Genomic DNA, 21610 nt, shown 5'->3' with positions numbered 1-21610 from the left:
TCCCAATGTTTTAATGCTATTAAACAAAGTTTTTGCAGTCGGTTTTTGATGTACACATGAAATATAGGCTTTTCAATAATATATCAATATTCATTTTCAATGTTACACTATTTTACAATTACCTGCATTAGGTTATGTTTTTATCCATGCAAGTCCATAATACAAAACAAAGAACGCAGTCACTAGTCCCAGAATCATATAGCACATGCACTTTCTGTCCGATCCAGCATGACTTATGACTTTTTGTAGTCTCTGTGCACTTCCTTTTAGCAAACCACCAGCACCACTAAACTGATCATCCTAGAGTAAAATAGGATGTTGGTCTGTGCTGGTGAATAATGGTTATATTGTTATGTCACAGATCACAAATATTATATACCGGTATATTTTATGACGTCATATTGGACTATTGATATCCATATTTGTGATTCATTTTGTGACAATATAACCTGAATAATGGTGGAAATCTTGGGAGAGTTTAAAAACATTTAAATTTGGAAAGTGGAAACACAAAAACAATTCGTTTCATACAATTCTTGACCGATACTGTCTGTTTTCCCATACCAATACGTATACCGTAATTACTCGAATAAACGCCTCCCTCGAATAAACGCCGCCCTCGAATTAACGCCGGAGGGATAAGCAAAAATATCATTAACGCCGCCCTCAAATAAACGCCGCAACCTTTTCGTCATTGCGGCGTTTATTCGAAGCATTTATTAATAACCACAGTTCAATTTTCATATATAATTATATAAATAGAAAAGACATATAACTTTTATACTTAGTTTTTTTGGGGATTGATTGTATTGGTTAAATTGGCGTTTAAATTACACAATAAATTCAGAGTTGTTACGAGTTTGCAATAAACGCCTCCCTCGAATAAACGCCGCCCTCGAATAAACGCCGCATCTTAATTGCTAAATATTTAATAAACGCCGCGGCGTTTATTCGAAAAATTACGGTACCCATGTTTCATGATGGGTCACAAACTGAATATGAAATTTGGATTCAATTGAGTTCAACACTAAGAGAAAAATTAAGAACTTAATCGTAGTTTGTACATAAAACTAAGAAACCCACTGACTTTGTACCACTGACAAAATACCACAGGCTAACAGGTACTGGTATCAGCCCATTCTAGGATTTCAAATTTATTATATTTTCAATGATGATGGTGTATTAACTGTATTTGCAAATTGCAATGATGATAGTAATAATTTTTTCATACCATGCCATCCAAATATTGATTTTGGTTATCAGCATCCTGCTTTATGTCAACAGCTATCTAAAAAAGTACAATTTTACTACAATCACCTGTCAAGAATTGTGCATGAAATTTTAACACAAAATGACACCAGTACTTACAGCTTTAAGTCTAGAAACTTTTCCGGCTAAGCTATCAAGCATTCGGTCATTTTCCGCGAGCAAATTTTCTTCCTCGCTTTTACGAGAACCTTTATATGCAAGAATTGTACAAATTTAAGTACCACACAATCGATCATTATTATCTCATATATAGCATAAGAAGCTATACCATTGATGGAGTGAATAGATTCTCATGAAATGTCAAAACAATTAAAATACCAATGCTTATATATAAATTCGAGGAGTTTAGAATTGCTTCCATAAGTGTTCAAGTGTTATCCCGTGAATAAAACACACCAAAAAATCCCATGCAAACAATTCTCAACTGACTTCAACTGACACGTACCATTATTTCTGGAAGCCATTTTGAACACACGAGTTTTGGGTCATGTAGCAGCTCGAACAAGGTCTGTTGCGATTGGTTGATGAGAAAGTTAATTATTAATAACATTTTTTAACGAATTAATGTTAAGTTACTCCAGGCAAAACGAGAGAAAATATTTTAGGAAGAACTTCTACAATCAAATTGACTAATCACTAAACATCAGAACAAGCTGGACATATGTCTCCGGTGGGAAGAGAGATAACATGAACTCAGCCACAGTAAACACTGCCAATATATGTAATAAAAGTATTTCACAGGTAGCAAGGTATCGAAGGTAGCAAAGGTATCGAAGGTAGCAAAGGTAACAAAGGTATCGAAGGTATCGAAGGTAGCAAAGGTATCGAAGGTAGCAAAGGTATCGAAGGTAGCAAAGGTATCGAAGGTAGCAAAGGTATCGAAGGTAGCAAAGGTATCGAGGGTAGCAAAGGTATCGAAGGTAGCAAAGGTATCGAAGGTAGCAAAGGTATCGAGGGTAGCAAAGGTATCGAAGGTAGCAAAGGTATCGAAGGTATCGAAGGTAGCAAAGGTATCGAAGGTAGCAAAGGTATCGAAGGTAGCAAAGGTATCGAAGGTAGCAAAGGTATCGAGGGTAGCAAAGGTATCGAAGGTAGCAAAGGTATCGAAGGTAGCAAAGGTATCGAGGGTAGCAAAGGTATCGAAGGTAGCAAAGGTATCGAAGGTATCGAAGGTAGCAAAGGTATCGAAGGTAGCAAAGGTATCGAAGGTATCGAAGGTAGCAAAGGTATCGAAGGTAGCAAAGGTATCGAAGGTAGCAAAGGTATCGAAGGTAGCAAAGGTATCGAAGGTAGCAAAGGTATCGAAGGTAGCAAAGGTATCGAGGGTAGCAAAGGTATCGAAGGTAGCAAAGGTATCGAAGGTAGCAAAGGTAGCAAAGGTAGCAAAGGTATCGAAGGTATCGAAGGTAGCAAAGGTATCGAAGGTAGCAAAGGTATCGAAGGTATCGAAGGTAGCAAAGGTATCGAAGGTAGCAAAGGTATCGAAAGGTAGCAAAGGTATTGAGAGTATCAAAGGTAGCAAAAGGTGATTAAGGTGTGTAGTAACTTGTTTACATGATATATTTAAATTTCTCCCTTTTGTACTTCTTTAAGTTGTGCTGCCAAAATTGTACAGTTTTTTTATTTCTTATGAACAGTTATTGTAATTGTTCAGTCCTAGTATGATAGTCCTTATGTTTTGACATTATTGATTTGTAGAAAATATTCTATAGAATATTCTAAAAGATTTTGGCACTAATTCTATAGAATATTCTATAGGATATTCTATAGGATATTCTATGGAACATTCAATAGAAGATTCTATAGAAGATGCTATAGAATGCTATAGGATATGCTACATACAGTAGATTCAATTCAGTACAAGATGCTATAGAATGCTATAGGATATGCTACATACAGTAGCATATTCTACAGAACATGCAATTGTAATATTACACAATTAAGATGTGTTATTCACTCTTCTGTGCAATATTACCAATATATTATGTCTATATATAGCCATGAGAAAACATCAATGATGAAAATCACTTCAAGAATAAAAAGATATATATTAGAAATACTGGCATATGTATCAGTACATCAAAAGTTGTGCAACATTGAATACTTTTGTTTGTAATGTATTTTGGTAATAATTATTGTCTATTATTCTATATGTTGGATATTTTTAAAGTGTTTGTCTGACCAGTAGCTCAGTTCATTATTTTTCGCAGGACTTCTTTTTAGCATTTTCTTAGCATTACTTGTCACACTTCAGATGCAGGACAACCATATCTTTTTGAAGTATACTCTACATCAAGGAATATGATTGAAAAATTATTTAAAAATGCAGGACTTGTCTTACCATGCTGTGAGTGATGAGATAGTATACAATATATATTTAGCTAACTGAAATAAGTTATCAGCTTACCACATATGCCATTGACTTTTTCCTTGTCAAGTTGTGGCTTGGCATCCTTCTCCTTTAATGCATTGGAGATCTTTCCTGTCATGGAGTGTGTGGACAGAACCTCCCGGCTCCACAATATACCCATAATATTGAGTACACAAAATCCTTTAAATTAATTGCCTTTTCCTTTTAAAACCTTCTGTTGAGTCTTTGTTATTGAGACACTGGGACATAAGGGCACCTACAAATATAATTATACCATTTTGACCTTTGGTTTATAGTATGATATTTGGACATAAGCAAATCTGCAAATTTAATAGTAAATGCAAAATTGAACACTTGAGACATTATATTCACTCTTAGAATGATATATTAAAAATTAAGTATTCTATATACAATATAAAGGGTATAGAGAATATTTGTTAATTGCCTGTACAAACATATAGGCTATAGCATATAACTACAAACACACTCACCACTTAATTCCAATACTTTAGCTTCACATGTTGTTGTTGAAATTGTAGATGGGTCAATGGAACCTTTGAGAAATTTTCTGATGGCCTTGACACAATTTCTTTCTCACGATCCTAGTCTATAGTCATGTACCATTCACAAAATAATCCGAATCTTCTGATTCTTCTCACATAATCCAGCGCGTTTCACCAACCTCCTATACTCCTCATCGACAAATTCAAGTACTGCGTATTTTATGTTAAAATAGGAAAGAAAAACTCGCTAAATTCCACCAATATCAGTTATAAAACGTTGAACGAATGACAAAGACGCGCTCAAAATTTGAAAATAATGCGTTATATATGCGTGTCAGTTACACAAGTCCCACATAACTTTGCGGCCTTGTTTGGGCAAAACGCCCGCCATCTAACCTGCGAACAGGCATATTATGAAACAGATATGTGTGAAATACTTGTGATTTGTCCTTACAAAACGAATGATTTTTGCGGAGAATTTTAACATTAAGACTTAAAAAGTATGTCGAGAGGACCTCACACAAAATACGAATATGATGCTATTCAACTTTTGTGTTTCTAGACAGATGAAAACACATTTCTCGACCAATATCAATCGTGTACTAAAATTGTTATATTTTAAATTGCCTTAATTATTACATAAAGGTCACATTCTGTATAACATTCTATAGATTATTGTGTACAGCATGTTCTATAGAATATATCATTCGATATTTAATGTGAATTTATGTACAATAGAATATTCTATAGGATCTGTAAATTCTATAGAATATGGCAATGGAATATGCTATAGGATAAGAAGTCCTATAGAATATTTTATAGGATTTAGAATATGCTATAGCATATTCTATGGGATTCTATAGAACATTTTCGTAAGGGATATATATATATATATAATGTGAATAGCTTAATTATTTGAAACATTCAACATATTTACACTCTTGGGCTGGGAGACTTTGAGACCATTAACATTAGGGACCAGCCTGGGTGGGAGAAGAAGGGAAAATGTGGGGTAAAAATTTGTATTATATTGGGTGGGGTAAGATATGAGAAAGTGAAAGATGGGGCAAGAAAAAAAAACAATATAAATATTTTCTTCATAAAATTTTAAACCAAACATGAACTGTACAATCTAATAAGTCACTATCTATAAAGTGACTGCATGCATGGATGGTTTGCATTGATGCAACATACATGGCTCTTCCCCATATACAATCAGCATTCAAAGCTTATACAAATGTTATAATGCTTGTTGTAAATAAAACTTATAAAATTAAGGTAACTATTTTTCATTGCCTAGAAGTGGTGTAAACTTTTTTCTCAGCACATAAAAAGTGGGGTTGGAAAATTTTGAGAATTAAAATATTTTCTCCGCAGCCCACTCCTGCCATAAATAATGACTGGCTTTGTAAACACCAAAATTATATCACTTGGTGCCTTATATCAATTCTTATTGCTTGGTTGTCATGCCCCTACCAATTTCAACCTAGCAGTAAAGAACTTCAATTTGCTTCATTGAACCCTGTCAATCTCAGTTCACATGCAGAGATTAATACCACAAATGATTATATATATATAAATGTTATATATTTGCAGTCAAAGTGATATACAACCACTGTCAACCAGAACTTATTGTTACTATGTGATATATTATTGTATGATTAATAATTAATACATACAAACATTCAGCAATGTCTAATACATAATTTCCATATTCTAATATACTGTAAATCAGTCATAAATAAAAAAAAACAACCAAATCACAAGACCTACACCCCAAGCTTTTTGTTGTTACTATCGCCAGCATAGCTTCTGGCATCAAAAATACCTTGTGTAAAGTGATGAGTCTATAAGGTGGGTAAATAGGTAGATTCTTTAAAACAGCTTGTGTGCATGTGATCTATGAGAGATGTTACTTGAAGATATAAATGAAAGTATTTAGCATATTTTATTACTCCCTTTGTCAAGAAGAAAGTAGTAATATTCACTTAAGGCTTAAATACTTTTATATTAGTATGCAAACGAGAAAACTACATATACCCACTTACACATGCCGATTGTTTTGTAAAGCATAAATATACATACACCACACTAGTTGTGTCTTGGCGCTTTGGCTTCAAACCGTCCCTATACATATTTTCAGCTGCTCTTAATTTTTTAACCAAGTGCCCCTGGATCGCCCTTGGGAGTGATCTTTAATAATTTTTCACTATATGTGTTGGCTTTGCGTTTCCTAGTAAATATACGCAATTTCCTATCATTTGCCCACTCAAATCACTCTGAAGTATGGTGAAACCCACCAATAGCTTTTTGTTGTTGTTTAATTAAACATACATGTAATAATTGTAATTGTATTGATATCGCTTGTTATTAGTTCAATTTAGTTGTTATTCTTGTGACGAACGGAATATTATGCGCACTGTACTCGCGTAGCTGCAAAAAACATATAAAAAGCAAAATAAATGTAATACCACATGTGTAATACTCTCCAATCTGTATTTTTTTTGCATTTATATTAACATTTTCTATTATATCGAACAATAATAGTGACAAAATATTTGAATATAAATAGTGACAAATACAATACTTCAATGCCTCTTGGGAAGTCGCAAAATTCGCCAAATTCAAAAAATGAAGGTGACATGCACACAGAGCGATTAATGTTAACCACCAATCACTAATCTTTTCGAACTAGCTTCATTTCGTTTTGTAATTTCACTAAGTTTTTCAACGACCCTAAACCACATAAACGCAATAAACGCAAGATGAAAATAAACCGGAAGTTTTAATTAATAATTTCAAAGTTAATAATAGATTCCATGTAATACGGACGTGCTATTGGCTTGCTACCTTCGCTACCCAATTAGAGCTCTAACCAATAGAAAACAACCTTGTTCAAGCTGCTACACTACAGCGAGTTTTCTTCCCGGAGTTCTTGAATACCGGAATTGTGCCTCATAATTTTCTTTTCAAGTTTTCGAGTTTTGTTGTTTTTCATTTTACAGCACCCAATATTTTTTAATAGACAGTTTAGTGTAAGACTACTGACTGCGCTTAAACTCAATGAAAAGATGCAAGTTATAAGAAAAAGTTATCTAATTTAAAATCGATTTTAAATAAAATTCCAAAGTGCTCTTTTATTAACCATCCACTGGGCTAGAAACATATTGATACTGGATGGAGAATGGAGATGTTCGATTTAACCATTTTCAAATTTTTATTTCTATCAAAAACTGTACACTTCAAATATTTTAACTACGATGTAACATCCACCATAGGTTCATTGTCACTGACCAGTGCAGATATTTCTACACTGTCCACATCTCCACTACTATCAATAGTAACAACCACCTCAGCCATGCAGCTATTGGTTGGCTGTGCAATCCCTGGCACTTCATTGGCTTGTGGAAAAACATCATCGTAGGCCATAAACCTAAATGGCTTCTCAGCCATGCACAAAGCTTTGTGTGCCAATAAAAGAACCTCTGTTTCAAAGTCTTTTTTACAAATTCCACAATTATAGGGCATCGCTTCATTGGCATCTGGGGACTTGTGGACTTTTTTGTGTGTTTCCAAATTACACTCACGAGCAAATGCCTTTTTACAATGTGAACATTTGTAGGGTTTTTCTCCACTGTGCATAGCCTCATGATTTAACAATGCTTTCTCGCTAACAAAGGACTTTGAGCAAAATTCACACTCGTGAGCTTTAATGTTCTCGTGGGTCCTGGCATGTGCCAACAACCCTGATGCTTGCTTAAACCCATGATGACATATCTGGCAGACAAAGGGGGATTCACCAGTGTGTGTTCGCTCATGGTTTATGAGATGGGTGACTTGCGTGAAGGACTTTTCACAGTAGGTGCAAGCATGTGGTCGTTCACCAGAGTGAATTCTCAGGTGCTGAACCAATGCTACCGACTGTTTGAATCTAGACAAAATAACTTTTAATAGCTTCCAATATTGTGAAGGTGCATATTTTATCTCTATACGAAAACTGGTTAGATTCCTTCAATATGCTGAGCTATGCATGTTAGAGGGGTAAGTGATTATGACAGCAGTAATCTGAACTGTCTTCAACAATGCATAGACAAACCTACATAGTGCATTGAGAAAAAGCTCTTGGGTGAATCCACCCCACACTATTATTGTCTTTACCACCAAACATCACTTTATGTGTGTTTGTTTTCACATCAAAGTGAGGCTTGATTGGTAATGACAATAGCATATGACAGAAGGGCTCCCATGGCCCCATAGTGCTATTATCTCAAAACATCCCAGAGTCCTACCTCTTCTTACAATCAGGACACTGATAAGGACGTTCGTTGGTGTGTATCCTAACATGACGCTTCATGTGTGACATCATTTTGAACCGTTTCTCGCAAAACTGACATTCATATGGCCGTTCATTGGTATGAACTCGTTCATGCCTTGTAAGATCACACTTCTTCAAGAACACCTTGAGGCAAGTCCCACATTGGTGCTTCCTTAACTTCATCTGATCCTCAGCATGTGTCCTTTTGTGACTATACAGACTAGAGGATGTTTGAAATGACTTTCCACAATCATTGCAAGTGTAAATGCGTTCAGTGTTGTGTGTTTCATTATGAGTGACCAAATGAGACTTATCTTTAAACGTTTTGTCACAAATCTCGCACGAAAACGGACGTTCACCGCTATGCGTTCGTTCATGGCGAGTTAAATGGGATGGTCTGTCGAAAGCTTTGGAGCAAACATGACAGACATGCCTCTTTTCTGCCTCGAGTTTCGGCTGTGGTTTAGCTGCTTTTACTTCCTTTTTTCCTTTGCTTTTTATAGGCTTGCTTCCCTTCTCCTTGCCCATTCTGCGATTGCAGTTCTGTGCACCTTTAAATGTATTTTACGGAGGAAAAATGAAAAGAACCATCAAAATTATATTACAAATTATTACAAATCGAACAGACACGCTTTTCTGACACTCACAGACATATTATCGGCATTTTCGGCGGCGCGAGCGAACTGCGAATCGGGTCCAACATGGACGCTAATCAAAACAAAGAAACGGTGGGAGTTTCTCTTGAAAATGTTCGTGATTTTTGATAATCTACAATCAATTTTTCGCTAAAAACAAAAGATTTGGTTTAAAATATGATTGCGTCGTCATACAGTTTCGTTTCTCTGTGAGTATGATTATATCTGGGATGTATTAATTTGATGTCTTGAAATATATTATTGTCCGGGACGGGTCGGGGGGGGGTCATCCATTTATTATACTTTAGAACAATTCTGGCTCACAAACAGTATTTTTTTGCTGGGTATTTTAAAATGTTTCCTAGCCCTTAAAATACTGGAATAATACGCATATGGAACTACCAGCATGGGCCCACATGACAGTAATTACTTACAAAGATATTTCAGAGGGAGTAGGCTCAAAATTCTAGACCTCTCATGTTGGTTGTCCATCTGAATGTTTATTCGATCGGTTCTAAAGTTTATCTTATCTATAAAATTGGATTATTATTACAGATTTGTGCATGGGTAGCAGTCAACATTGAGGAAACCAGTTCATGTCTAGTTGGTGACTTGAGACCATGAACCCCAAACACTGGGTGAAATAATAGGGCCCATTTGAACAGGCAGCTAGATCGCAATATGAGGGCACCATTGTGTTATTTCACATGCATACTACACAATGCCCCCCACATGTACCATCAGTGAGGTTGAAAGTCTATATATACATATATCTATCATGCACCAGAACTAGTGTTAAACTGTACACCAATTCCTACTTTCCAGATTCACATGCATTTGAGGATAAAGTTATGTACCCTGAAGTCAATAGTTTATGGCCCTTGGCCTAAGGATTATTATAAGGATTAGGATATATAAGGATTAATTAGGATATATAAAAATTACATTAGTCACTATGTTTTTCTAGGCTAAATATTTGAAGAAATTATGGGTGCAAAATGACCATTCTAGAAATTGCTGCTAGAAAACATCTGGCTCATAAGAAAGTCATACAGAAATTAATTTAAACTTTTACAAACAATGACACAGGTATTATTCTGATGTTGTCCAAATCGATGAATGGTAAACTTGACAGTTGTGGGAATTATGTTTTGTGTAAAACAACATATTCAAATACTGACCAAAATGCTCCATTAAGTAAACATGATGTGTGTGGAATTCAGAGAATTGAAGATACCAGTCCTGGGACTGCAGTTGTACTGGGTGAAGATAAATTTGCTCCCCATAAAACTGAGCTGAGTTCACCATTAAACAAACAAATCAGTTCTGTGAAGAATGAGGAACTGATAGTGCATGGTGTTCTTGACACCAGTAAATACATTCCTGCCTCTAGTAAAAGAGAACATAATACAGACAAAAAGCGTATGAATATTGAAGAAAACAGTTTAAAAAAGTGTCAGTATTGTCATACGACGTTTCCATACTCTTTATTCAAACTACACGCACAAACATGCAACAAAAGCATAGCCAATGAAAGTTCAAACAATTCAGAAGAAAACTTAGCGACGTGTCGGTTCTGCAAGAGCATTTTCCCCGACTCGCTAATTCAACAGCATACGGAGACATGCACGCAAAGAAAAATGCACAAATGTGAAATATGTCAGAAATGTTTTCGAGTGCAGTCGAAGCTTCTCATTCATCAACACGTGCACAGCAGTGAAAGACCTTATCCTTGTAAGATATGCTCTAAGTCGTTTAAGTTTAGATCAGGACTCAGCCGGCATATGCGGCGTGAACATTCGAGCGGAGGTAAAACAGAACATGAACAACAAAGTACCCCCTTGGAAAAAGAAATCAGCTTTCGACCAGATTCATTTGAGGATTGTATTGAAGAAGATAGTCAGTGCCAATGTTGTGAGAGTTCTAGTAAAGGGGAACATTTCATGAGACAAACTGCTTTTGAAGCAGCAAAGACGAAGATGGAGCAAGAAACTCGTCCTTTCAAGCAGGAAAATGTCGATCTTAAGAATTGTTGTCAGACAGTCGGTCAGACTATGGTGACAGAAAGCGATAACTACCGGGATAACAGTATCAGGCGATGGCCAGAAACGTTTGAGATTGTGGAGAATCCTAAAAGTAACTTTGAAGTCACACAAGAACTAGCTCAAGTACCCAATGGACATTTACCTAGCGCCAAACACTCGCCGTACAGGCAGAGATCTGGCAAAAGCAAAGTCTATGAGTGTGAGTATTGTTCAAGTGTCTTCGAAAAGCCATCAAAACTGTTAGTTCACAAACTTATTCACAGCGAAGAGAGGCTGTTTGCATGTGAAATTTGTCAGAATACTTTCAAGCACAAAGGTTCCCTGACGAGACATATCAAAGAGCAACATTATAGTCAAGGGAGACGAGCCTCCAGCGTGGCAGTCGATGGTAAACAAAGAAGTATACAAAAACATCGTGGCCCTTTGGAGAAAGAATCTAACTTCGAAAATGAAAGTAACGAGTATACTGCTGTTCAAGTAAATTATTCCAGTGACGAGGAGCAAGATTGTGTAAGCATGGTACTTGATAGAAAGCAGGAGTGCCAAATGAGCCTGTCGTTTCGGGATGAAAGTAGCTTTCAAAACGTTGATGATTCCATCGTTCAAGCGTCGCCTGTGAAGGAAAATCGAACTCTTAGATATGGAAGAGGAAAGGCTTTAGAGAAAGAACAAAATAATCCAAGTATGATATTTAGCAAAACTCAAGGAGATAGAAACGGTTTGTCTTTGCATGACGAAGTGAGCCTCAGAAATCTGGGTAAAACCGACGAATTTGGTGTGAACAAAAATAAAATTGGTTTGTTACAAGTTGAAGATTGTTCAGATCGAAATGGTTTGTCTTCTCAGAATGAATTTAACACTGAGAGTCGTGATAATACAAATGATGATGATCCCGACAGAGAAAGCGTAAATAAGAAGTGTAAAGAAGGTGACTATGAAATTCATGAAAATATGAAACGAAAGCAAACGAAACATGATTTGCAATGTAGGGATATCAATTTGGAAAATATGGGAAATGGTGTGGAAGTCAACGCAAAACGAGATGAAATACCCGAGGAACCTAAATTATATTATTGTCCAGTCTGTCCAAGAATATTTCCTAGATCATCTGCATTACGGAAACACAAAATAATTCACAACGATAGCATGTCATTTTCTTGTAACATATGCGGACATTACTTCAAGTACAAAGGCTCATTGACTAGACATGTAAAAGAGCAACATTATGGTAAGGGAAGAAAGAGTTTTGGCATTGTAGTGGATGGGCAAGAAGAAAGTATATTAGAACATTCGTCTCCTCCGGAGAAGGTTAGCTTTGAGGATGCTGTTAATTCATCTGCCATGGGTAATGGTGGATCGACAAGATCTCCGCAGAAGCAAGATTATGGTCAAGTAAACATGGAAGATTGCATGACAGCGGATGATGAAGCTCACGAAGGGAAATATATTCAGAACGGTGACCGGCATTCGAAGAACAGAAGTGAAAATTGTAAAAATAAAGAAGACAGTGAAAGCTGTGAAAGTTTGGATGACAAGGAACAAAATGATCAAAGTGGTAAGTTTGAAGAACAGCAAAAGGATGAAAAGATTCTTTGTTTGATGGACAAAGTTTGCTTTGAAAATTTTGGTAGTAGCAAAGAATGTCTTGTAAGACAAAGCGATGCTTCCTATGAAGAAAACAATGTCGGCAACCCAAGTTTAGGTGGAAGACCCAATGATCAAATTATGATGTCTGATAGCAAGCAAAGAGATCAAATGAAAGTCGTTTGTTTTGGTGATGTTGATACCGAAGTTTGTCTTGTAAAAGAGGATGAATCATGCAAACATGTTAAGTGTAATAAACATATTTTAAGCGTTGATGATGGACAGGGCAAGGAGGCTAGTTTGACGAATATTGAAAACCGCAGTGAAACTTTTCAATATGAAGAAGACTATTTCGCTGAAAACAACCTGGAAAAGGTAAAAAAGGTTTATGAATGTCCTGAATGTCCACAAGCTTTTCCAATACCGTCCGCGTTGCGAAAGCACAAAGTTATTCACAGCGATAACATGCCATTTTCCTGTAAAATATGTGGTCGATACTTCAAGTACAAAGGTTCACTGAGACGACATATCAAAGAACAGCATTATGGTCTCGGAAGGAAAAGCTTAAGTTCAGTTTTTGGCGACATGGGAGGATATAAGCAAATTAATTGTCCTCCGCTTGAAGAAAACAAGAATTCGTTAGACATCAATGAAAGTTTGAAGTGTAAGGATGGATCAACTGAAGATTTGAATGATCAAGATCTTAAACAAGGAAAAAATGATGCAAACAGCATGGTAGTTGATGAGAAAAACGAGGGTAAACCAGACCAAGAGGATTGTTCTTCCGTGGAAAAGAGCAGTTTTGATATGATGAGAGAACATGAAAATTGTGATTATAAAGTAGGAACTATCCAGGAGAATGCGGAGACCTCAGATGCAAGACAAAATGATCAAAGTATGATAGGAAATGAAATGTCTCTGCCGGATGAACTGGGAAAAGATGGTTTACAAAATGCTGACTCTGCAGAGGAAGACACGGATATTCCAAGCATGATATATAGAGAAAGGCAAGAAGATGAAGATCGTGTGATCATACGAGATGGAGACAATGAGGAAGAAGTTGAAACATGGAATCATCAAGTACCAGTACATTTTCCACATCTGGAAGATAATTTTGAAAGTGGCGAGAGAAATTTAGAAGTTAAGAGGAAAATGTCTGAGATTTGTGAAGAAAATTTTGATGTGGATAATCGTAATTTCAATGTTAACTCGGCATCATTTGAAACCCCCGATAAATGTTATTTTCCCGCCATACCGTCAGACCTTATGCAAAAATATGAGGGAATTAAGATCTATGAGTGTCCCGAATGTCAGAAAGCGTTTGCAAAATCGTCCCATTTGCGAAAGCATAGCCAAAGTCACAGTGATGTGATGTCATTTTCCTGTCAGATATGCGAGCGTCGTTTCAAGTATAAAGACTCACTTTCCAGACATATTAAGGAGCAACATTATGGCCAAGGCAGAAAAGGTTTGAGAATGGTAATGGCTGAGAAACTTGGAAGGGAAGAGGAGAATAAGAATTTGAACTTCTTGGAAACGAAAGATGATTTGGAGAACAAATGCAATTCTTTAGAAATTGCAGACGAAGAAAGTACTGTTAAAGGGACATTTGAAGCAATTGTAGACGACGAAAGACCAAGAAAGTTTGGAGTGAATTCTTATATTCAAAATCATAATGAACAGGCCATCCAAGAGAAAGACAATGTAGGCAGAGATAGGGATGAGAATATTTCGTTTGAACAAAACGGAAAAGAAAGAAACTGGAACAACATAAAACAGGATAAGCCAAAAATCGGCAGCGATAACCTCGAAAAAGCACCTGTAGACTTTTCCTGCACACTTTGCGGGAGATACTGTAAATACAGGAGTTCACTATCCAGACATTATAGAGAGCAGCATCTCGGCAAAGGGCGAAAAGCGGACAAGTGTAGTTTCGAAGATGGAAACACCAAGCAAGAATACTCTGATCGTGGTGAGAGAAAATTGAAAGAAAATGGCAGCGAGATTAATTCTAATTCTGAACAGGTTTTCCAAAAAGATAATGTGGCTGTCACTCATGATGAGAAATTCAAATCGTCTCATTTCGAACTTTTAAAGACGAAGAAGGTTCACAAATGTTCAGACTGCCCCAAAACGTTTTGGTCGTCTTCTGAACTTAAGGAGCATACATACAAACACACTGACATTCGATCGTTTGTTTGTACTCTCTGTGAAAAAGCATTTAAATTTCGCTCGGGGCTCGTTCGCCATAACAGAAAAGAGCATAAAAAGAATGGTTTAACCAGTTTAACCAAGTTCGTGAACGAAAATGTGGACGGTAATCACATCTCGCCGGGGAATAATTTGAGAAATGGATGTTTAACGTCAGAGCAAAGAAGTCCGATGTTTGAAGAAGGCAGTACAGAGTTTGGTGATAAGATTGAAGAGGATTTTTCTAACGGTGGAGGAGGGAAGCTCGTTCACAGCATTGTCGATGAAATTGACGAAAGTCATTCCTCTCCTGAAAATGTTAATTCTGTTGTGGAAGTGGCTGATAAAACTACGAATGCAGTTGTGTCCGCCAGAAGTATTTGCCAGAAACAGTGCGGTCAGAAGAAACCAGCCTCGTATAATTGTAACAAATGTGACGCTGTGTTTAAACAACTGTGTGACTTTTTAACTCATCAAAGAATTCATAAATAGACCTGCAGAGAGCTGTACTTCACCGTACTGTAGAAACCATATTCCAAGTCATGTATGACTTTATATGTGAATTTAACCAGTGTGACCTCGTTTTCGTGTAGCAAGCCTAAAGATTAACGACTCAGTCATAGATGCTTATTTTTTTAAGGATTGGTTCTATAGAAGGGTTATATTCATACCACAGCCCTTTCTGGAGCTGCAGCTAGTACAAGCTAGAAAGCGCTACCTGCATGCATGGGTTGCTTGTAACTTGCTATTTTGCTCAAGCGAATGTATTCCTCATATTATTATATATTTCGTTGTCCATTCGAGGAGATTTTGAAAAACATATGTCACTTGATATATAGATTTTATTTCTAGATTTCTTCGATCCAGGGTTCGGTTGTTTAGCTTCTGCACAACGGCCCAATATTCGTAATATTATTCCACGGTGAACGCAGTATTTAAAGCGCTGCTTAACCTGCTGAAAAATGTATCATGTAATATAGTTTATATTTTTATATATAAATGTATATACGGTTCAAATTATTATCTGAAATTATTCTTATTAAAAGTTTCTTCGATATGCGAGATCTGTTTTAACTTAAAGAGCATCATGAGCTACTGCTGTCAATTTGTATTTTCGCCAATTTCCGATATATAAATATTCATTTGGGATGGAAATTGCATGGTTAGGTAAGTATTAGGTATAGAAAACGGAGTTAGGAGCGATTTGATTGGATTTACTCTATAACAAACATAAGATTTCAAAATTTTCCTATTGGCTTCTCCGCGTAAAAAGCTTCGCCCTCACGTCAAGTCGTTTTGCGCCAAATTATGCAGCGAATTACTTGAGACAAGAGAAAGTGTAATTTTCTGCTGATATCATTCAAGTAAATATTTATTAGGCGCCGAAATTTGACAAGCCATGTATGTATATAATATAATTGTTAATATTTACTAAGATTTCATGCAAAGAGCTTCTCTAACGTGACTTAGGCGACCGTGTAAAGTCATATGCTGGCTCAGCAATGAGCATTTACCGATGCATTATTAATAGAAAATTTTTCACAAAGTTTAATTAAATCTATTTGACTTGCACTTTTGACAGCAAGTTTAGTTAGGAATGTTCGTTTGTAGGTTTTTTGTGCATAGCCTCTTTGTTCGAAATGGGTTGCTTGTATGGGTATTTCCTTTGAGATATCTCATCGATAACGGAAAAATTAATCCCTTGAGAAAATGAGGTAAATTTATTTGTGAATCTTGTCAGATATCTTTAACAGATCTTAAGATTAAGAAAGCTTTAACAGATCTTAATTTATCTCAATCAATTTTAGTTTATTGAGTGGGTAAACTGCTATATAAAAGATCACACCACACTATGTTTGCATGCAAGGACAATCCAATTTCACCAGGCCAATAAACGATGCCAAATTAGATTAGGTTTAATGAAAAAGCAAAGTGCAAATTTGCAATAAAAGGCAATTGATATTTTCACCTGTCTTTATAAAGGGCTTGATGTGTATCGATATACACTGGAACTTTAAAGAATAGGAAGAACACGCGAAGTAGAAAAATATACCACATAAGCAAGTCGTACAGTGGGAACAGTGAGATACAGGCTATTACCATTTCTTAGACAAGTTTTTGAAACAATGCATTCTTATTGGAAATACAGGAATTTGCTCTCCGTAATCGCCTTTGTTTGTGCGAATATTTTCGGCTCGCCAGTTCACTGCCACTTGGGATTTTCGCTTCCAGAAGGAGTCTGCCAAAATGTAAGTGAGATCGAGGTACGCTACCGCGATTATTACCCTTTCTATCTAACTTCGAAGCGGGTGGCGGAGGGACGATGGAAGCACCTCGGGAAGAACCACCATGGTTTGCTTGCCAAACGTTTAACCGATGCTGCGAAGGTCTGCTGCCCCAGCGTGAATGTAATTTTTAAATGGATCGGAAACGTTGAACCGGAAAGCTCTGTTACGCTCATTGCCCAACGCGAGGTCCTTCTTTCGCTATTAGGGACACGGAATCAAAGTGATGACCCCAAAAAATTTATCTTCTATTTTCCGGAGTTTACAAGCGGAAGTGTGTCAAAAATATACCCATATTCGACGCCTTTTCTTTCGGTAATAAATTCGCCCGGTCATGCTGTCGTGATGCTGACGTCAGATGCTAAACTTGCAACTAGTCCCTCAAAGTTGCTAAGCCCGTCGATACCTCTTATGATTGTGATATTTGCAGGCGCGTTGAAATTTGGTTTAGTGATTTGGCTTTTGGTAAGTTTTGATTAGATACTATCTTTATTTCAATCCCTGTTCTTTTTTTAATGGCGTGTTAGTCGGAGGTGTCGGTCAGGGAAGAGAAAGTTCTTTTTGTGGAGTATTTTTTGGAAGCATGCAGTATAATTATCCCCAGTCAGAGTTCTCACTTTCTCTAGTTTCCTCTGTCTAGGAGCGCTGGCATAATTCCGAAGAGTTTCCACGGCCGTTTATTACCGGTATATTTGGGGGATTTTGGTGGGCTGTTGTTACCATGACAACAGTAGGGTAAGTTGGTGATAGTGTGAAACAATACGAGGTTCTGGTATCCAGTCCATAAGAGTTTGAACACCGCGTAATAGGAAAGTTCACTTCTAGTAAAATGATGATTTCGTGATGTCCTGATAATGGTGTTAGGCAGTCAGATCAATCTAGCTCACTTAGAAGCTACAATGGCAAACATAGGCCAGAAAACTCTTATTTAAAGGGAAGTACTTCAGCATAATGCGGCAGGGAAAACGAGTAGTCACTGTAGACTTTGCAACGGCTCACAGTAACGGTTTTATTTCAGTTACGGCGATAAAGCTCCCAAGAATGCTCTTGCAAGATTACTGGCGATAGTTTGGATGTTGTTGAGTTATATTCTGTTGTCTCTGGTTGCAGCAAACATCGTCTCTCTTCTGACCACGATGCACATTTCCCGGATCCAGGGCACAATCGGACTAAAGGTCGTTGAATCAGTTGATTGTTCATCAATGAGTCACTCGCTTATCGGAAGATTGAATTGACAATTTTCGCATTAAACTATATTAAACTGAAATAGGAAGATTCATTGGTACTGAAGGGTTGTTCAGCTGGAAAGAGCATCCAAAAATTAGTAAAATCATAAAGTTTGGTTGCAAAATATTGATGAATGTGGGTGAGTTATATAGCCGTGCACGAGACGTTGCGAAAGTGACATCAACATATTCTAATTCATCACAAAAATTGACAACTTCGCACGGTGATATTTTGGGATGCTCTTTCCAACTGTGATTATGAATTTTCCTAGTTTTAAACTTAGTTTAATGTGGAAATATTTTTTTGGTTGGTCATTTTTTCTTTGAGTTATAATCTTGATAAATCACTGACACTGAGTTACCTGTCATGATCACTGCTCCTCCAAGTAGTATAGCACCGGAGTAGTTTTCTAAGGAGGGCCTCTGTATTCCATTAATTGTCAGTTATACAAGTTCGTCGACTGACCATGTAGCCCTTTTTACATTGACATTGTTTAACGTTTTTCAGATTGGAACTCTTAACAGCAAAGGTTTTGTAGAGCGCGAAATGAATTTGGGCGCCCAGATCGTAGGTACTCACAGAATACCATAGAATACCCATCAGAATGACAACTCTATTCTTTTTTGCGTACTTGTGATTCGTCACTCAGCAAGTACGATAGACAGAAGCAATCTTAGACATTGGCAGGGGGTTATTGCTTTCATTTACGCGATACTTGCTGAGTGACGAATAGTGACGAATCACACTCACGCAAGTTGAAAAAGTTGTGTTCCTGATGGATATCCTGTGTCTATACGGTTATTGTTTTCTTCTCATTTTTCTCCAGGAAATTTATTGCCATTGCGTTCCACACAGTGTTAGGTTTCCTTTGTCTGAAATATGAGCAAAAACATACAGGAACGATTATCAAGCATAAAGTTTTGATACTTTTCAATACAACTATATACGTTCAGTCCAAGTCTACTCTGAATTTTTTATGAGTCCTTCGTTTCCAGTTTATATGTTAATCATGTGACAAATTGTTATTTTCTTTTTAAGACTTCAATAATTCCATTGATATGTCGAAAGCTCTGTTTGACGGAGAGGTTGATCGACTTTTGTTTCCACACTACATTCATTTCCTCGTGATGGCTGCAAGAAATGAAACTATCAACAAGCATATGCATGTCGCTAAAGTTCTCGACCAACCATTTCAGCTCGGCCTAGTTTTAACTCATCCTGTAAATCTAGACTCGACGCCTGGCCATCAATATTTTTACTACTGTTTAAACAGTTTTGTTCAAAGACAGGATCACCTGGTAAGAATTTGATGAATTTGTCGAGAGGCTACTACAGTGGACGGTGTCTAAATGTGAACATGCACATTATACCGGAGTTTGCCTTGTTTATGGGGTGACCTAAGTCCTGAAGCTGTAGTAAAATGATGACCATTATTACGAATCAGTGATGATTCTTAGAGACGATGTTGAAGAGAGAGCTTTTTCTTTGCTGTAGGGCATCTCAAACCATTCCAAAATAAAACCACGCGAGAAGGTTTTCCTCCCTTTGATGGACACGTCTTACGTGCTTGAAATCGGTAGATACTTGCTGTTTGGTGTTGGCGGACTGATTTCTATCGGTATCGCATGGGATATTTTGACCATGGTTAGAAAACGTCTTAAGAAACAAGTAAAACAGAAGAACAACGGTAAGAGAAAAAATATCTTCTCTATCTTATATATCCTCCATTATTCATGCAAAGATATTGATGGCAATGTTGAAATTAGCTGTGAAAAAACTTATCCCGGTTTACTTTTTCATTCTTTTCCAGATCTGGAGTTGAATGCTTGAAGATGAAACATACAGACAAGTACATTATTATATAGAGCTCAGTGTTTGTGTGACATTGAGGAATTGAACCTATGGTGCCATTTGAAATCACTTCCTCTTTTTCTTTTTCCTTCTGGGGCTGGTTGTATGAAAGCCGGATAACGCTATCCATGCACCTGACCGGATAGTGATTTTTTTCAACCGTTCTAAAAATGCTTGAAAAGCAATAAAATTTCAACTTTAAAACCAACAATTATTAAAGAGGATCCTCAATTTAGGAATACTAAGATTTAATCAAAGTTATACCCAACAACGGACGATTTTAAAGCGATTTAAAAATCACTATCCGGTGGATAGCGCTATATCCGGCTTTCATACAACCGGGCCCTGGTGCCCAGGCGATAGCCACATTTGTCAGATTATTTCTGTCTTGTCGTAAGATATGTCCAATCATCGTCCACCTTCGTCTCTTCACTTCGCTACTTAGTAGTTTACAATTTGCCTGTTTCAGAAGTTCTGTGGATAGATCATAGATAGATGGTCTTTCCAACTTACTTTCATGATTCTTCTGAGACATTTGTTGTTAAAAACATCTATCATCTTAATTTGCTATCTCCCTGATTCATTCTCCACGTTTCACAGCCATATATATATTTATATAAAGGCCATTATTAGTGGAGGCAGTGCGGCCGACAGCAAGTGGAGGCCGGTCTAAAACCTTTCCAGGCTTTCGGTATCATCAACGACAATAGTTGAAGTGACGTTCCTTTGTGTAAGCCTTTAAAATTTGCCACCGGTTCGACTCTTACTGAATTACTGCTTTTGGACCATGCAGTAATCATGCAAGTTCACTATCAGAGGACTTCAGGGAAGAACAAGTCACTGAACGCGTCGCATTGAATTAGTTTAATAAACTAATTCACAATATTCTTTCATTAGCTTATGCTCACCGCAGACGACTAACGACTTATCTCGCTAGCTTTAATTCATCAGAATTTAAAAATTGCGAAGTAATTGAACCAGATGACTTCGTGGATTTTCGGGAACAAATTATTAAGTAGCTATATTAACCGTAATCTTGCGGAAGATTGTCTACATTCCTTAATAAAACATGATGGGTCCATCTTTAATAAAGAGTTAAATTGGGAATTGATTGGCAAACGAAATATACCGACTTTGATCTTAAATATTAGCAAACGCCAACGTTTGTTGGAATAAACATGCAGTTTGGACTCTGTCAGTTCCAATGCACAAAATCTGATTGAGTTTGCAAGCAGAATAATACTGTAACGGTCGACTTATTAAGCTAAACAATAAACATATAATTGGTGAATTTAGGTTTTATCCTCCCACATGTATGCCGTTATTTATTGCAGC

The 21610-nt window shown here is 36.8% G+C and overlaps 4 protein-coding genes and 1 long non-coding RNA gene across 5 annotated transcripts; 2 read left to right on the top strand and 3 right to left on the bottom strand.

Annotated features, from left to right (window-relative positions):
- Positions 1-39: 39 nt before the first annotated feature.
- On the bottom strand, positions 40-1745 carry LOC114518188 (BET1-like protein). The gene is made up of 4 exons (XM_028538131.1): positions 1715-1745; positions 1369-1457; positions 1232-1288; positions 40-300 (listed from the first exon to the last, which is right to left on the bottom strand). Exons 1-4 carry the CDS (start codon positions 1731-1733, stop codon positions 133-135), a joined length of 333 nt encoding a protein of 110 aa, XP_028393932.1. The 5' UTR covers positions 1734-1745; the 3' UTR covers positions 40-132.
- A 1661-nt stretch (positions 1746-3406) lies between these two features.
- On the bottom strand, positions 3407-4946 carry LOC114518374. Its single transcript, XR_003686473.1, has 3 exons — positions 4132-4946; positions 3677-3896; positions 3407-3556 (listed from the first exon to the last, which is right to left on the bottom strand). It is a non-coding gene; the product is annotated as an uncharacterized LOC114518374 (long non-coding RNA).
- A 2408-nt stretch (positions 4947-7354) lies between these two features.
- LOC114518232 (zinc finger protein OZF-like) lies at positions 7355-9076 on the bottom strand. The gene is made up of 2 exons (XM_028538191.1): positions 8433-9076; positions 7355-8074 (listed from the first exon to the last, which is right to left on the bottom strand). The coding sequence occupies exons 1-2, from the start codon at positions 8984-8986 to the stop codon at positions 7399-7401; spliced, it is 1230 nt and encodes a 409-aa protein (XP_028393992.1). The 5' UTR covers positions 8987-9076; the 3' UTR covers positions 7355-7398.
- An 88-nt stretch (positions 9077-9164) lies between these two features.
- On the top strand, positions 9165-15920 carry LOC114518265. Its single transcript, XM_028538230.1, has 2 exons — positions 9165-9302; positions 10061-15920. The coding sequence occupies exon 2, from the start codon at positions 10194-10196 to the stop codon at positions 15402-15404; it is 5211 nt and encodes a 1736-aa protein (XP_028394031.1). The 5' UTR covers positions 9165-9302; positions 10061-10193; the 3' UTR covers positions 15405-15920.
- Positions 15921-19491: 3571 nt separating this feature from the next.
- On the top strand, positions 19492-20365 carry LOC114518455. The gene is made up of 3 exons (XM_028538442.1): positions 19492-19722; positions 19919-20111; positions 20235-20365. Exons 1-3 carry the CDS (start codon positions 19552-19554, stop codon positions 20252-20254), a joined length of 384 nt encoding a protein of 127 aa, XP_028394243.1. The 5' UTR covers positions 19492-19551; the 3' UTR covers positions 20255-20365.
- The last annotated feature ends 1245 nt before the right edge of the window (positions 20366-21610 follow it).

The sequence above is a fragment of the Dendronephthya gigantea genome, unplaced genomic scaffold (genome assembly GCF_004324835.1).
Source record: "Dendronephthya gigantea isolate DGI-Jeju-01 unplaced genomic scaffold, DenGig_1.0 000010F, whole genome shotgun sequence".
NCBI classification, from domain to species: Eukaryota; Metazoa; Cnidaria; class Anthozoa; order Malacalcyonacea; family Nephtheidae; genus Dendronephthya; species Dendronephthya gigantea.
The sequence above is the reverse complement of the archived record's forward strand: the minus strand, read 5'-3'. Positions and strand labels throughout refer to the sequence as shown.

Excerpts from the sequence above, each read along its gene's own strand:
- LOC114518265 (XM_028538230.1), top strand. The coding sequence starts at position 10,194 with ATGTTGTCCAAATCGATGAATGGTAAACTTGACAGTTGTGGGAATTAT.
- LOC114518232 (XM_028538191.1), bottom strand. The coding sequence starts at position 8,986 with ATGGGCAAGGAGAAGGGAAGCAAGCCTATAAAAAGCAAAGGAAAAAAG. Across the intron at positions 8,075-8,432 it reads TGTCCTGATTGTAAGAAGAG|ATTCAAACAGTCGGTAGCAT; the intron begins GTAGGACTCTGG and ends TATTTTGTCTAG.
- LOC114518455 (XM_028538442.1), top strand. The coding sequence starts at position 19,552 with ATGGCTGCAAGAAATGAAACTATCAACAAGCATATGCATGTCGCTAAA. Across the intron at positions 19,723-19,918 it reads TTCAAAGACAGGATCACCTG|GGCATCTCAAACCATTCCAA; the intron begins GTAAGAATTTGA and ends TCTTTGCTGTAG. Across the intron at positions 20,112-20,234 it reads AGTAAAACAGAAGAACAACG|ATCTGGAGTTGAATGCTTGA; the intron begins GTAAGAGAAAAA and ends ATTCTTTTCCAG.
- LOC114518188 (XM_028538131.1), bottom strand. Across the intron at positions 1,289-1,368 it reads AAGTTTCTAGACTTAAAGCT|ATAGCTGTTGACATAAAGCA; the intron begins GTAAGTACTGGT and ends GTACTTTTTTAG. Across the intron at positions 301-1,231 it reads ATCAATATTTGGATGGCATG|GATGATCAGTTTAGTGGTGC; the intron begins GTATGAAAAAAT and ends ATTTTACTCTAG.